The sequence below is a fragment of the Poecilia formosa genome, unplaced genomic scaffold (genome assembly GCF_000485575.1).
Source record: "Poecilia formosa unplaced genomic scaffold, Poecilia_formosa-5.1.2 Scaffold246, whole genome shotgun sequence".
In the NCBI taxonomy this organism is placed as follows: Eukaryota; Metazoa; Chordata; class Actinopteri; order Cyprinodontiformes; family Poeciliidae; genus Poecilia; species Poecilia formosa.
Genome location: NW_006800185.1, coordinates 160,007 through 176,436, shown reverse-complemented (window position 1 = coordinate 176,436; position 16,430 = coordinate 160,007). Strand labels below are relative to the sequence as shown.

Below are 16,430 nucleotides of genomic sequence, written 5' to 3'. Positions count from 1 at the left end.
GGGAACTATTTCCCAGAATGCTTAGCGGCATGTTTCTGTCTCCTGAGGTGGAAGTGCGTTACGTTGATCTGACTCTGGTGTTTTATTAAGGAAAATGTTCATTTTAATGCAATTCTCAGTCAGCAAAGCTTGAGGATAATGTCCTGATCTCACTAAATGTTTCTGAGCTGAATTCATTGGGATGTTTAATAAAATTCATCATCAGATCAGAAATTTAGTTCAAACAAGAATTTAAATTAATCTAAAGTAAAATAAGTATTTATTTTAACTTGATATTGTGAGTAAAGTAATAGAGAAATGTGGCTCTTTAACTAGGTGAGGACAGATTTTAGTTAAAACTCACAATTCAGGTTTAATGAAGTTAAAAAACAAAGTTTAGACAACTTGTCTCTTGTTGTTAAATCAACTTCACGAACTTTAATTTCTGAGTTTAAACCAAAACAATTTTCTTGTCGACTTAAATTGCATTTTCCAGGCAGCAGGTGGACTTTCGTTTTCAACTTAAACCACCTGTAAATACAGTGTGTATATCTTCCCATCATGTGCCTTTTTTGGTTCAGTAACTTGGTTTGAAACGGACATTTACTGGCGCAGCTCCCCAAGTGTAGGTAGCACATTATGCAGGGTGACTTCCAGGGTTTTCTCAATCTACACAAGTTTCATCCAGTGTTTCTGCAGTTGCTATTGGGTGTTGAGAGGCAGCTGTGAGTGAGGAGGAAATGGGTTCTGGCATGTTGACTCAGGAGTAAATCCCGCTGGGCTTCTCAAAAAGGCAGCTATTACAGTTTAATAACCCTGTGATCCCAAACACATTCTGAGGCTGCGAAGGACGAGTGATGGGCAGGCAGCATGCAGACTGTCAGCTTCGGCTCATCCAGGAGCCGTGATCAACGTCCGTGATGGATGAGGGCAATGCTAAAACAAAGAAAGGACCACACAAATAAAAAACAACACCGTTTTAATGTTTACGTCTTCAAAATCAACAAAAGCAGCAATCCTCCTCTAAACCTGAATAACGAGTCCAAGTTATTTTGGTCGTAACTCAAACTTTTTCACTTTAAATTACCAAGGCGCTTCGCGTCAGCTTCACAACAAATAAAGTTCCTGGTATTTATTTTTTCCTCTCTTGCACAACATTTTAAACAAAGCCTCCATTGTGTTGTCTGCAAAAGCAAGAAAAGCAGAACACATGAATTGTTTCAAGGAGATTTGCATAATCATTAGTGACTGAGGCTCTATTTTAAGCAGGATATTTTCCAGACATGGTTGTTGGTGCAACCAAGGAGAAGAGAAAAAGAGTCAAATGGAATATAAAAGAAAAAAAAAAACAGGCTTTCAAGTTGAAGAATTTTGATTGTATAGTTTCGTACGGGGAATTCAACAAGGATGGTGATGAGATGGAACAGCAGGTGCAGCACAATGATCAATAGTTGGTAATTATCTGTTCAGTAAAGAAACAATCAAGTATTGATGTGAGTAAATATCCAGTTTAGACCTTAAAAAATGACCGAATAGTAGAATATTTGTAAATAAAGAGTGCTGCTTCTTTTTACCGCTCCACCATTTTGCACATTTGTTGCTTTAGTTATTTCATACCAAAATGTCCAATGTTTTCATACCAAACATTTGATGTTCATTTAAAAAACTGTACTTTTTTTAAAATCCATCTTTAAAAACAGGATTTTTTAGGTCCAGTTTGGAGAATGGCCTCATTTTGGGTTCAGAGTGGTGCAGTATACTGCAGGACAATTTGTACCAGCTGTGTTTTCTATTTGTAGAATATGAGCCTGGGTTTTTTTCTTCTTTTTTTAACTTTGGAAGTTCTTCAATCCAGTAACATTTAAAAAGGTCAGAGATTTTATTTTATTTTTTTAAATCTAGTTTAAGAGAGTTTTTGAATAGATAGAACTGAAACAATGCATACCAGAGAAAGGAAAAGGTGTTAATTTGAGTACAGATGGGTAAGAGTCGCTTTAAAAAAATTCACTGTTTGTGATAACAAATATTTTACAAGGTTGACCCCAAATAGATTTATCGTCATTTTCTATTGCCTAACATCGCTGCTTGAAAATCAGCTGTTACTTTCCCTGAAGTTGAGATTTATTTGCAGTTTAATACTTCATTAAAAGTGATTCCACGTGTACACTTCAGAACTCCGTAGCTTTAAAGTCAACACATTGGCCTTCATCCGTTTTACATCCAATTAACAAACTCACGAATGACATTTCAGGTGCTACAGCATGTTTTTCTGTTTTCTGAACACATACATTTGGGTAATCATGCGCAGACAATACCGAGACACGTATCTTCTTGTTTCCCAAATGTTACACTGTTCACTGTTTGATCATCAGTTTTAATCTGTAATTTTCCTTAAACACACCCCAGAGTCTGGACACAATCTGCAGAGCAGGTCATGACCGAGACTGACAGGAAGTGAGTGTCAATGTAAAGGTTTAAAACCATAAACATGAATACATATTCATGTCATAATTTATTTTTCCTGTTGTTTATTTTGTATATTTAAAATGCCTTCCAGTTCCAGTGTTAAATGTTTGATGCTCATTAGAATTTAAAGTTTATTGATCTTTAATTTAATGAATACGTATTCATGTCTATCGTTAAAACGAAATAATAAGAGGAAACGCAGATTTGTTAGATCAACAATTGCGTACAGCTTAAAATATAGCTTTACATGCTTTGCATTGACCGTTTGCTCGTGACGTCACGCTCTGCAGAACTCCGCCATGACGGACGTCAAAACAACAAATGCGCTCCTGTAAAAACAGACATCTGTAGCCTAATATCGCTTTTATTTAGTTGATTTCGCTGTTAAAATTGTCACAGGGTGCTGCGCGGTCGGTTGCTGAAACACTCAAGGATAGAAATCAAACTTGTCATTTTATTTTATAGCTTTTAATGAGGAGAGATACGGCGGTGATGGATATCAGCCGTCAATCATAAGGACTGTCAGCCGTCGGTGTAATCACGGATTTGCAGCGAACACCTTTTACAAGGTAAGAAGATTAATGTACATATACTTTATTAGTAAGTATTATTAAAAATGTATTATGGAGAAGATACGTGTCTAACCGTTGGTAACCATGGAAACAGTGCCGCACCGTCATGTAGCCTAGCATGTATAGAAAAAACTGTTTAGCATCTCGACTTTTGTACGTTTCTAATGTTGCTCCGGTTTAAAGGGAAACTCTATTTATGACATAGTGATTTAAATTATGTGGTGTGAATTCAGACAAAGTCGGTAATTTGGTCAACACGTCAGGAGGGAGGAGGTTCGGGTCGGTTTCTAAGCTAGCTGTTTATATCTCTAGTAAATACCGCCGTCTGTGAGCCCCAGCCAGGTGAGTTACGGTCAGATAAATTAGCTCGACCGGAACAAGTAGAAGCCATGAAAAAACAACTTGGAAAAACATCCCCAATTTATTTGTCCAGGACTAATTCACATCAAAGGTCATCTCAAAGTACTTTACAACACAAATTAGTCCAATCCATGCATCCAGTTATATAAAGCCAGTTCAGGCTAAATTCAAATCAGAATTAGATCTAGTTTCTAACAGTAAAAACCAACAAAGTAATCACATTCAGATCTAACATAATGCAGTTCAATAGGCCTGTCACAATAAACTAAATCAATTAGTTGTATGAGCTTGGTAATTTCTATTTGCATAGTTTATCTTTTTCTCTTTCTACCAAAAACTGGATGACAAAATTATTCAGTTTGGTGTTTTGGTCTCATCTAACCCTGTTTTTAAGGAGAATTTTGTTTACAGAGACTTCATAATTTATTTTTCCTGTTTATTTTGTATATTTAAAATGCCTTCCAGTTCCAGTGTTAAATGTTTGATGCTCATTAGAATTTAAAGTTTATTGACCTTTTAGAATATATTCTTGCATTATGTCATTTCCATTATATCACTTGAAAACGGTCTCAAAACAACAATATTATCGTTTATCGCAGTAATTTCTGGGACAATTTATTGTCCAACAAAATTTGTTATCCTGACAGACCAACAGTTCAATGGATCAAGTACCTGACAAAAATAATTAAAGCATGACCAAATTGAGTTTTATTTTGTAACAGGCTTACTAATCATTGTACCTAAAAATCATCTTGGACAAAGTTAGCATAACTGTCAAATCTTGATTGGCTGCACAATAAAAACCTGAAAAATATAAGTAATTGCACACAGATACATTTTAAAATGCTGGCAATTCCTGCTTATTTGAGTAAACCACAAACTACAGATTCATGCTCAGTCAATTTTTCCATTAAGACCCAGAGTTTACACACCAACTGCACTCTGCCATTCTACCAGTGTGTTTCACTGTGCTGGCTCCTTGTAGTGATTGGAAGCAGGCACTGCGTGGGAAGTCAAATTAGAAATGGAAATTGCACTGAGGCAGTCATGGTGTAGCCAAGGTTTACCACATGGTCACTCACCTGCACATCTGCACTGATGTTTTTAAAGCAGTAGCTGCCTTTTTCCACCACCTTAATTGGAGTTTCTATTGCTCATTGCTTGAAAATATGAAAACACTGCCACGGTCTGCTTCCTGGTAATGGTCTGGCTTTTGTTTAGCTATTTCTCAGATGTGTCTGATGAGAAGGGGGCATGTGTCGGACTTAGATTCGTACCAGAAGGTCCTTTTTTTGTTGCACTAATGTAAAAAATGCCGATCTGAACTTGACGTATGCAGCAAGAGGAGACCAAATGTGACATGAGTAAAGTGTTTATAACGCACATGTTATGTGTGCTGCTGCTATGTTTAATCAGAAAGTAGAAGCAGTTGACTGATTGAGAAGAGATCACAGATATATCAGTCACTAAATGTTAATAACGGTGAGATTACTGAAGTAAAACTCAATAACTGAAGATTTCTCAGTTATGAAAATCATTTTTCTGCTTTTTTTCAACAGCTTTTACGTTTTGTAACCATCGGCTCTCTAGACTTGCATCCCAGAAAAAAAGGTTAACCTTTGACCTGTAACACCATACCCTCTAAATCATGGTTGCACTGAACCCTTGAAGGTTTTTGGTGTGTCATTTGTTCATTTCCTTGACCATCCATCCATGTAAACACAAGTCCGTGGTTTTGGAGTTATAAAGGGAATAATTCCTGTGATTGCAGTTTCTAATCTGAAGTATGTGGTTTCATTGTGAAGCTGCATTTATTATTCTGCAGCGCTGCTCCCATCACAGAGCCGCTAGTGCACTGTGTGGTTGGTTCAGCATAAGCCAGGGACACTGTTATACATATGGGGATCATTTTAGAAGGAAAAAAAGAGTTATAACCAAAGAAACCATAAAAACACACAACTGATTGCCTGGAAACATTTACTGTCACAGCATCTTAGATCTAAAAAAATTTCCAGAGCTTACGCAACATAAACTTTAGTTTGACTCTGGAGGATGTCTTAATTAGTCAATAAAAATATGCTACCTTGAACCTTGAGGTTTAAAAATAGGCAAAAGAAGAGGGAAAAAAAGTTGGACATCATTTTTGAATTGCATGCCATACATAAGAATGAAGACACAATATGTTGCAATAAAATCAGTAAGAAGTTGTATGGTAAGAGGTCTTCAGAGGCATCTGAACAATTAAGTGGTTGCAAAATTATGTGACACAAAAGGTTTTGAGCTTGTATAAAACTTCTGTAGAGAGGATTAAGTGGATCATTACTGCAGTTGCAACACAATCATGACTCGATGTACTGGCCTGGCATGGTTGTTGAGAACTTTAGCCTTTAGCTCGCCTATCAACACGGTGACCTCATGACATTGCCGATAACCTAGCTTGGTCGTCTACCTTCCCCGCTAGCAGGGAAAAATGTACTGAGCAAGTTGTAAAGTTTGGTAAATTGCTTCATGCTGAAGAAAGTTTTTTAGATTTTCTACAATCCTGACATATTTAAATCGGTTGAGGGTAACTGCATGAGATTTTAAACCCTCGTGAAGGGATGAGAGATGAGATAAATTACCTATAACATTTATGCTTAAATGGTAAAATTATACAGTTTGACCCAAGAAGTTTTCAATTGCTTGATGTTTTGAATTTACCCAACAAATCTGGTCCAAACAAATTTTTTTTTGTGATGACCAAACTGCAGTGTGTGTATATATATATATATATATATATATATATATATATATATATATATACAAAAATACAAGATAATGTTGTAAAGCTAAATGAGTCATTAGGGAAAGCCATATTTTTAAACAAAACTGTTAAAATATTAAAGTTTAATGAAAAGTAATAAAAAAAACTCAAAGTGTTGGAAGGGAACAGTTGGCTAGACACACCTACTGTCAAGCTAATTTTATGTTTTTTAATGGTCAAAATCATCTTGAATTAGGATTAATTGTTAGCGGCTAGTTTTATAATAACATCTGATAGTTGACACTTTTGATTAACCCATTCAGTTTTACATCCAACAACTAATCCATCTGTTTATGCTAAGTGATATTTATGCTAAGCTAACGAAGTGGCAATAACTGCAGTGCTTAAAACTGAAGATAAAATCATTTTTAGACATTTACATCTCATCCACTAACGGTAACAGAAGAAAACAAAATGCAATGTGTGTCCAGATGTCACGTTTTGACTTTTTTTTGTTTTGTTTTTCTTGCCTCTCAACAGAAGTCTGGAAACTTCTTGTTTTACTTCATAAAAATGAAATAACTTGTGACTCTTATTTGCACACATTTTGAGGACAATGAAGAAGAGAAAATACATTTCCACACAGTCTCTCTATAAAAAAAAAGGCAGAAAATGTAAAGTGGCAAGAAGATCAAGAGGAAGGAAAGTCAGCGCTGAACTTTCTAAGCAGAATTGTTTTGCCAAATTGTTTCTTAATTCAGTAAATCCATCTGCTCAGCTGTAGTCACAGGATTCCGACTTGTTCACCAATCAAGATGTGAACATCCTGCCCGTTCCAAACACCAACACCCCCAAACATTACTCGCCCTTCCCGTCCTCCATCCAGACTCCAGGCGCTGTGGGCTATCAGGGAATCGGAGCAGGAATGTGACTCCTGACAGACACATCTCTCAGGGCCTCTGACTGAATATGTTCCCAATTAACTCCATCTGATAAAGTGTGGGTGCAAGTGAAACCCAAGGCGGTCATGATCAATAGCATTTGACTCATTTTTTTCTCAGATGGGCTTGACATTGACAGGCTGCTGGGTGATAAATCGCCATGGTGTTGCAGATAATTGTCTGACTACTTCTTCCTTCGGAGGTGTCACTGAAGTCCGTCGTGTCTGAAACGCTTTGAATTTAGCTCGTCACTTTCTGTTCACTTCTAATTAATCTTGTGAACTGGCACATGAAAACCGGTTTCCTTGCAGCTCGCCTGTCGCTTATTTCCCCACAAATACATTCACAGAGTTCCTCATGCATCAACTTTGGCAAGAACTGCCACCTACCGCTCACTCTGCACACTGCAGAGGGAGGATGCAGATGTGTGTGTCGGTCGTGTCAGACAGGCGAGCTGTTTGATAAAAACAAGCTGCAAGCCACTGCGGTTACATCCTCACAGAGTCTTCTTGGTTTCCATGCTCACACAGCTGGATGTTTTTAGGTTTACCCAAACGGGGTAGCTGTGACTCGGGCACTGGAGATGAAACAGGCCTCCTTTGGCGCACAAACACAGCACTACACTCCTGGCGTTGTGTACCGCTTGTGGGGATGACACAAGAGGCGCAGGGCTTTATTGAGTCCCGCTGAGGGTGGTGTTCAAATCAGCACAGGGATCTGGCAAAGCTCAGCCTGCAAGGCAGCAGAGAGGAGACCGGGCCGATGAAAGACAGGCCGCTCGACGACGCTGAGGGTCTGTCTAGTTTAGTGTGTTGTGTGTGTGACTGTTGTCAGACCGAAACTTCCCTCCTCTCAGATTTATTCGTACTAAACTCGGTGAACTCCCAGTAGAACGGAGCATAAACAGCACAACATCTTTATCTAAGCCTAATATTCACTTGTCAGGTCTGTAGTTTCTTTAAATCAAAACCTTAAGTAAAGTCAAGTCGAGTTTATTTCTGTAGCACATTTCAGCAACAGGGCAGTTCAAGGTGCTTTACGTCATAAAAACATAGTTCATTCATCGATTATAAAACAAGCAACAAACATGACATTTTGTCAAATGCCATCATCAAAGTCATCATTGATCATCAACATTGATCAATATTTCAGTCACTACTAATGAAAGGCAACTCTAAGCAGGTGGGTTTGACTTAAAGAAAATGTTTCAGCTGTTTTGCAGTTTTCTGGAAGTTTGTTCCAGATTTGTGGTGCCTAGAAGCTGAATGCTGATTCTTCATGTTTGTTTCTGGGTATGCAGAACCAGAAGACCTGAGAGGTTCTGGAAGGTTGCTATGACAACAACTGATCTTTAATCTAAAGCTGTTCAGTGATTTATAAACTAACAGCAGGATTTTAAAGTCTATTCTCTGAGCTGCAGGGAGCCAGTGGAAGGACTATAGAACTGGGTGATGTTCTCTAACTTCACGGTTTTAGTCAGAACTCCAGCAGCAGCGTTCTGGTTCTGGATCTGCTTGATGTTTTTAGTCAGACCTGTGAAGACGCTGTTGCAGTGATCAATGAGACTGAAGATAAACACATGGATGAGTTTCTTTACATCGAATTAGGACAGTAATCATTTAATCTTAGAAATGTTCTTCGTGTGATAGAAGGCCAACTTTGTAACCATCTTTATGTGGCTCTGAAGGTTCAGGCCTGAATCCATCTCCACACCCAGATTTGGGCCTGGTCGCTGGTTTGTAGCTGTAATAACTGAAGCTACACGCTGACTGTGGATTGTTCCTCTCTCAACCAAAGTAATTTAATGAAAACGGCCACACCTGCACTATAACAAGAGAACCTCTAATCCTTGTAGTCTTTGCTACTCTTCAAAATGGGAAAGACAAGTGAAGATGCCATTCAGGTAAGGCAGCTTTATGTTGATCTTCACAAGTTAATGGCTACAGGAAAGCAGCTCCATCCTTAAACTTTCTACATGTAGTCAGAGCAATAATTAAAAGGGACAAAATACAAAATATGTGCATTGGAGGAGCTTTGGCACTGTTTGATGTTAAGTTGGTGCAAATAATGATATCAGCCTAATATCTTCACTGCAAAAACACCAAATCTTACCAGGTATTTTAGTCTCTTTTATAGTGCAAATGTGTTATTGCACTTTAAATAAGACAAAACTAACTTACAAGTGTCTCTTCAGCAAGATATATAAGCTTGTTTTAAGTAAATAATTTAATATTGATGCAAAAGTGCTTGTACCATTATAACGAGACAATTTCCCCATGTTATAAGTGAAATAATCTGCCAAAGGAACTAGTACGTTTTCACCAATATTAAGGAATTATTTATTTAAAACAAGCTGCTATATTTAGCTAAGTTATTTTTACATTAGTTTTGTCTTAATTAAAGTTTACTAAGATTTGCACTGGAAACTAGACAATAAAAACTTAGGAAGATTGTGTGTTTTTGCAGAGGCAGATATTAAATGAAACAACATAAATGTTTTACTTACTAATTTGAACATTTGAGCTGAAATACTTTAAAGCAGTTTAAATAGTCTTAAAATACATCTCTCCTTGCACGGTACATTCATTTTTGTTGCCTGCGATCAGCTAATATCTAAATATTTCTCAAACGGTGCGTTCCTGAAGTGCATCTGTGTTGAAATGTATCTGCGTTTCAACACGTTGCCAAATTCTGTCGTCAAGTTTCAGCCAAATTTGAATTGTTTCTGCTGTTTGCCATAACTTTCCCCACATATTTTAAACATGTCGTTTAATGTTGAGCTGTTTTTTTTTTTGTTTTTATGAGACCACCACATATTAGTCTGCTCTACTCCAGCATTCCTCACGCATTGCTTAACACCAAGATGACAGTTGTTCAGCCCTCCAAATGAGCGATGGCACATTATCCCGCTGCAAGGCTGCACAGTATATTCCCATCTCTAATGTGGGAAGGCTCATTAGTTTCACCACAAGTATCTTTTTTTCTCAAAAAACATCATCTCAGCCTGGGTGGGTTTCGTCCTCCTTTGTGTGTGAATAAACTCATGACTGAAGCAGCTAATGATCAGGGGCTTCTGTGCCTCTCCTCCCTTGTGTTTTCCCTCTTGGTCACAAATTATTTCTTTTTTAGAAACACTTTTTAATGTTTCTTGTGGCCCTCCTACCTTAAGGAGACATTAATCTGGGAATGTGCAATTTGGAGGTGTGTGTGTGTCACTTTTTGCACAGACAAGTGGAGGAAGGAGATTGTTTAATGGGTCTGACAGATTCTGATCCTGAAGAAAATAGCAAACACATAAAAATTATGTTATTTCTTTGTCTGTGATTCTTTAATTTTCTTGTTGATTGTATTTGATGTATAAACTGTAAGGTACTTTTTATTATGAAGAAAAATCTACAGAGGTCATCCCACCAGCAGCTTCTCTGCTTCTTTTAAATCACTTAGTGACCTCTTGTGGTGAAAACTGGTTTTAGCTCTTTCCAGTTTTGAAGCTGGAGTCTTTGCCCTTTCAGTGAGGGAGGTGAGCAGGTAGATTTTATTTGATTTTACTTCTAAAATAGAGAATAAAAAGTATGAGTAGACTTTTTAAACGCTGAAATAGTCAAACTAAACACTGTGAGCCAAAATCTAAGCTGAGACAACTGAAAGTTTTGATTTACAGTCACTTTTTACCTGAAATTTTAGTTTTATCACGTTTTCTAAAAGTTAATCTTTCAGCCCAGTAGAGATTCATAGTTAAAGTCTTATTTCTATGTCTGACTTGGTTCATTCAATCATTGTGCACAATAAATACAGTTTATTAAAAAAAACTGCTAATTTTTTCCATTTAAAATTTCTTATATTAAATTTTGTCTGTTTATCCTGAACTCAATTAACCACTCTAATCATCTCACAAATGTACTGTAAAATGGTGCAAAAATATTCATTAAATGTTTTAAAAATTCCCTAAATACTCAACTTGACTTTAAGTTACTTAACTTTTTCTCTTCTTTTTAATTACATCCTATGGTAATTTTAAACTTATTCTTTTGTTTTGTTTAAACAATAATTCTGTTTTCACTAAATCTGCAGTTTGTTGAAGAGATACGTTCCCTGGTTTTGGGCTGTTTTGTTACTAAATCCTGTTTGTGTTGTTTTTATCATTTTTCATGTTAAACTCAGATGTTCCTGCATATAATACAAGTTCCCGTTAAAAATCTGGAAATCCTGCTTTTATAAAATAACGCTCATCTAGACCGCCAATAAATGTTTTTGTTTTATTAAAAATGTGACAATAGGATTACTATATGTTACTTTTGACTCTAAATAAGCAGTAATAATAATTTGTAGGAACAGTATGTATTTTTCCTGGGTTTGTTTTCAGAAAGGTGAAGATGTAGTTGCATTGTAAGGGACCTCCATATTTTTCAGTTTCTTTAAACCTCTCCAGACACACATTTAAATTAAAGAAATGTTTTTTTTACTTCAAATTGTCATTTATTAAACATACTGATCAGTTAATATCGAAAGTTCAGGATTTTAGCGAAATTACAAAAGTTTCTTAAAAGAGTTTATATGAACAAGCATGTAAAATAAGTGTTGCCACAAGAGGGCGCCACAGTTCAACCTTTAAACAAACATCCTTGATTGTTTTCCAGTCAGAAAATAAGAATTTCAGTGTCAACTTAAATAACATTTTAACTACGATTAATTATTGCAGTACATTTATAAGATTTTTTTTTCCACAGGCAAAAGAATTAAGATCATATGATTAAGACTTAAAAATACAAAATCAGTAAAAGGAAGCTTACTCAGCAGGAAGTCTGATGTCTAAACATACCCAAGACATTTTGCTCCTTTGTTCATTTATATCATTAGAAATTCCAGTGTATAACAAATTTAAACATGTTCAGTCTTTAATTTTTTTTCTTTCAAGAAGGAAGCTTTGGATTATAAACCATTTGATCATAAGTGCAGGTTTGCATGCAGAAACACTGAGATGGCATTGTCTCAATGGACAATGGACATTCTCTCCTCCTTTGATTCCAGGCTTATTGCATGAACATGCCTTCCTTTCTTCAGGTCTGAAGACGTTTGTTCATCAAAACAGCCAGAAAAGTCCCTCAGAAATCGCCCTAGATCACGCTGCTGTTGTTGAGCTTGGTCCACTCAAAGATGTCCTGCTCACACACAATGTCTGAGTTGATGAGAAGGTAGCGATCCCCAACACAGAAGTGCTTCTGGCAGGCGGCGCACTTGAAGCACTCGAGGTGGTAAACCTTGTCCCGCACGCGCATCGTCATCTCAAACGCCCGGATCCTCTTTTCGCAGGAGGCGCAGAGTCCGTCCTGACCGAAGAGCCTGGGAGGAAGAGGCAGAATCAGCATGTTGGTGCAGAAAAAAGACAACTTTCATTCAGTCGGTGTTCGGATCAGTCGCATCTTTCAGTTCTCTCAGTGATTGTTTCTGGCTGTTCAAGAATTATACAAATTTGTATTGCAATAGAAAACATTAATTACAACACATATTATTCATCTTTATATGATCAAACTTTATAATAAGTAGAACCATGTTTATCCATAGGCTGCACAGTGGCGCAGTTGGTAGAGCTGTTGCCTTGCAGCAAGAAGGTTCTGGGTTCGATTCCCAGCCCCGGTCTTTCTGCATGGAGTTTGCATGTTCTCCCTGTGCATGTGTGGGTTTTCTCTGGGTTCTCCGGTTTCCTCCCACAGTCCAAAAACATGTTAGGTTAATTGGCCTCTCCAAATTGCCCCTAGGTGTGAGTGTGTGTTTGCATGGTTGTTTGTCTCTGTGTTGCCCTGCGACAGACTGGGGACCTGTCCAGGGTGACCCCGCCTCTCACCCGGAACGTTAGCTGGAGAGGCACCAGCACCTCCCGACCCCACTGAGGGACAAGGGTGTAAAGAAAATGGATGGATGTTTATCTGTAAACTTTTGCTGAAAAGCCTTCTGGACTTTACTGCACCCAAATAAACTTTAATTTAATTTATTAAACTTGGCTAAACATATCAAGCATTTTCAAAGTAAATGATCCAAATCCTGTTCTTATAACTGAGAATAAATTTGTTCAACCAATCCTAAAGGAATTTGAAAAATTGGTTCCTTTCATTTAATACAACAAAAGTGAAAAATCCTTGCTATGTTTTGTAATTATGATTAGTAATGTCTCTTTCCTATTTAAAAAAAATAATAATTTTAGCTTTTTTCTTGATTCGTTGATTGTGGCGTGTGACAAAAAGTTTGGACACCCCGGGTCTGGTGATTCGATTCAGAAATTATTTTCGATTCGGAAACCAATTCAGAGATTCTGTTTAAATGATGACTGACGAAAGGAAAACAATTTATTTAAAACAATTCTGTATAAAACCGCTTTAGTTTATTTTTAAACATAAGTAGGTTTGTGCATAAAATCTTATAACTGAAATTATTACGTTAGCTAAACTGCTAAACTTAAAAAAATATCAAAGATTTATTCAAAATAAATAAATCACGGTGGCAGTGTGGACGTAAAATGTGATTTTTGAATCGATTCAGACTTCTCAGGATAAAGAATTGTGATTCTGTGTATCAATGCTTTTCTGCAACACTATTTTGACACGTTTCCATAGAAACAAGCAAAACGTCACGCCGTCGTCACCTGAGATAATCCCGCCGACATAATTTCCTTCCCAGCTTGTAGTAGAGCCTGCGGCCGACCTCTCCCAGCCGACAGCCGCACAGGTCGCAGCTCAGGCAGTCTTCGTGCCAGTACTGCTCGATGGCCTTCAGGAAGAACCGGTCGCCGATGCTCTGCTGGCAGCCGCCGCACGTCAGCAGCGACGGCGGCATCTGGAGGACCTCGTCCACCGGCTCCCTGAACCCGAAATTAACAACCAGTTAGAAAATGGTTGGGTTTTTTCTTCATACAGAGGTGAGCAGATCGATTCAAAATATCAATAATATCGGTGCCAAGTCAGTATCGGAGCAATACTAGTGTGATAAGATTGATTTTTTAATTTCAGGTTTTATTTTTGTGGTGTAGTTTCTCAACTCGAATTAAAAAGGTTTTGCTTTGATTTTCCTCTGAAGTGTTAATTTTTTTTATTACACAAATTAGTTTTGTTGTGTTTTTGTTTCTTTTTATCTTAACATGTTATTAAAGTATTTTATGGTTTAAATTGTTTTTGCTATATGAGAAAGATGGGTATTTCTTTTTGCTGAAATAATCACTTTTGGAAATAAGTGGAAATAAGTCATTTACAATGACTTGCCATTGTAAATGACTTGCCATTATTTATACTTTAATAACAAGTTTAATAACCTTTTTAATTCGAGTTGAGAAACTACAGCACAAAAATAAAACCTGAATATGCAAATTAAGCAGCTGCAAAGGACCACCCACACCACCAGAGGGCCCTCAAGAGCACCAAGCCAGCATGATAAAAATACATAGTTTTTCAAAGTAACATGTAATAATACTAACTAAATGCTATTACATATGAAAATTGATTTCTAACTCATTTTTATTAACTCCACTGCTGGGAAAATATAAAATATTGAATTTGTTAACCTGTTTACTGTAAAGTCAGTGTCTGTTACATTCAAATAGCTAAAATAATGTGGCACAACTCCGTTTTTCAAAATGCAAATGAATTACTTTTAGTTGCTACTCCTGTAAGGTTTTCATCAGTAGCTATAATAAAATCAGTATGATGTATGCTAATTACAAATTTCGCTAATGATAGCAGGGACATTACACACATAAAGCAGATTAAATGAGGAAGCCTCTGGTGGGAGCTAAATTAAAATCTTCATAGGGTCCCAAAAAGGCTTGCACTGGCCCTGACTGTAAATGTTTTCAGAGGAATACAAGATTATAAGATTTGTTGATCTGAATGTGCTTATTACATTGGTTTATGCCATTTTGAACTCGCAAAATAATATTCGTCTATATTCTTAGCTGTTAGTACCGTAAGCTGCTACAGGTCATGTGTGACTACGTTAACTAAAAAAATATTTTGTTAAATTCCAGGAAAAAAGGAAATTCAGACTAAAAACCGACCTGTTTAGGGTTGCTTTTGAAACATAAATGAAACAATAATCAACATTCTGATGTGTAGCGATGGCACTTGACAAAATGTAATGCTTCAGTTGTTGATTTTTGTGTTTTTGTGATGGAACTTTAAACTGCCATGTTGCTGAAATGTACTAAACTTGATTGATTGAAAACTGGAGTCTTTGATTAAAATAATATTGATCCTTAAACTCCTTGACATCGACCTGATTATTACTGTGTAATAGAGAGCTGTCCTCTTGCTAAAGCCGTGTTTAGTTGTTCGGGTAGTTTTGATGTTATTTTTGAATTTCTACACAATGCGTCGCAGATAATGTGATTTTAAATCATAAAGCATGTACTCACTCATTGGCCTCCAGTGTTTTCCTCTCTATAGTAGATGCCATTCTTGCAGAAGCTTCAGATCTGAGTCCACAACCTGCAGGCGGGCGCACTGCACCTGCTCCTGCTCTCTAATATGTAGGTTTGTTTTTCTTTTCTTCGTCTGAAATAAGCAAAAATCAAAATCATCTGCGACACAAATCGGTCGCAGATGATGTTTTCCTTCAAGCAGCTAAGCGCTGATGGAGGACGCTGTCATCGTTTCCTGAGGCGATAACCCGCGGTGACACCTCCATGCCTTCCTGTCCTGCGGCGGCTTCACTGACGGCCAACACGCCGAGAATCCGATCCGATCAGCGGGCAACTCCTGCGGATCGACCGCAGATCTGCTCTCCACATGTAGCCCCTGGCATGCCTCCTTGCACGGCGTGTTTAAATAACGTCGGACCCGCTCCCCCGCCCCTCTCGCCTCTTCCTGTTCACGACCGCTTTGACAATAGGGGGAAATGGGTCTTAAAGCGACAGCTAAAAACGGCGCGCAGGGCAGGCGGCGGCCCCGGCAGCCGCGCAGCTGCGTCGTGACTGAAACTAATGAGTTCATTAGAAAGTTCGCCTCCAGAAGAGCTGATGGCTCACAAGATAAAGCCTGGGCTGGTATCATTAGCTCAGCACCACTGTGTTACCCCCCTTGAGTCATCGAGCAGAGTCAAGATGAAACGAAAAGAGTAAATGGAGGAGCTTAGACTTAACCAAATTGTGACGTTTACGATTTTTTGTGAAATTATTAGCTTAAAATAAATTTCCTCTCAGACTTATTTTTTAAAAATTTAAAGTAATATGATTATTTTTCATCCATTTACCTTCCTTAATTATGAGGAATTTCTACATTTACAGAATCCAAAGTTATAAATACTTAATTTTAGGGATGCAATGATAATTTGGGCCAATATCAATATCTAATATCAGTATTGCTGTTAGGGCCAATAGCAGATATT

The 16,430-nt window shown here is 37.4% G+C and overlaps 1 protein-coding gene across 2 annotated transcripts in view; it reads right to left on the bottom strand.

Annotated features, from left to right (window-relative positions):
* Positions 1-16,219, bottom strand: part of lmo2 (LIM domain only 2 (rhombotin-like 1)) — a 20,552-nt gene extending 4,333 nt beyond the window's left edge. Inside the window, exons 1-4 of one of the 2 annotated variants that reach the window (XM_016680546.1) lie at positions 15,460-16,219; positions 13,699-13,914; positions 12,233-12,401; positions 7,935-7,942 (exon numbers count right to left, since the gene is read on the bottom strand). In XM_016680546.1, coding sequence (XP_016536032.1) covers positions 7,935-7,942; positions 12,233-12,401; positions 13,699-13,914; positions 15,460-15,500 — 434 coding nt within the window. In that variant the 5' untranslated portion in view covers positions 15,501-16,219. Of the gene's footprint in view, positions 1-7,934; positions 7,943-11,514; positions 12,402-13,698; positions 13,915-15,459 lie in introns of those variants that run through there. The other variant, XM_007569795.2, reaches the window with a different exon arrangement.
* Between the last annotated feature and the right edge of the window lie 211 nt (positions 16,220-16,430).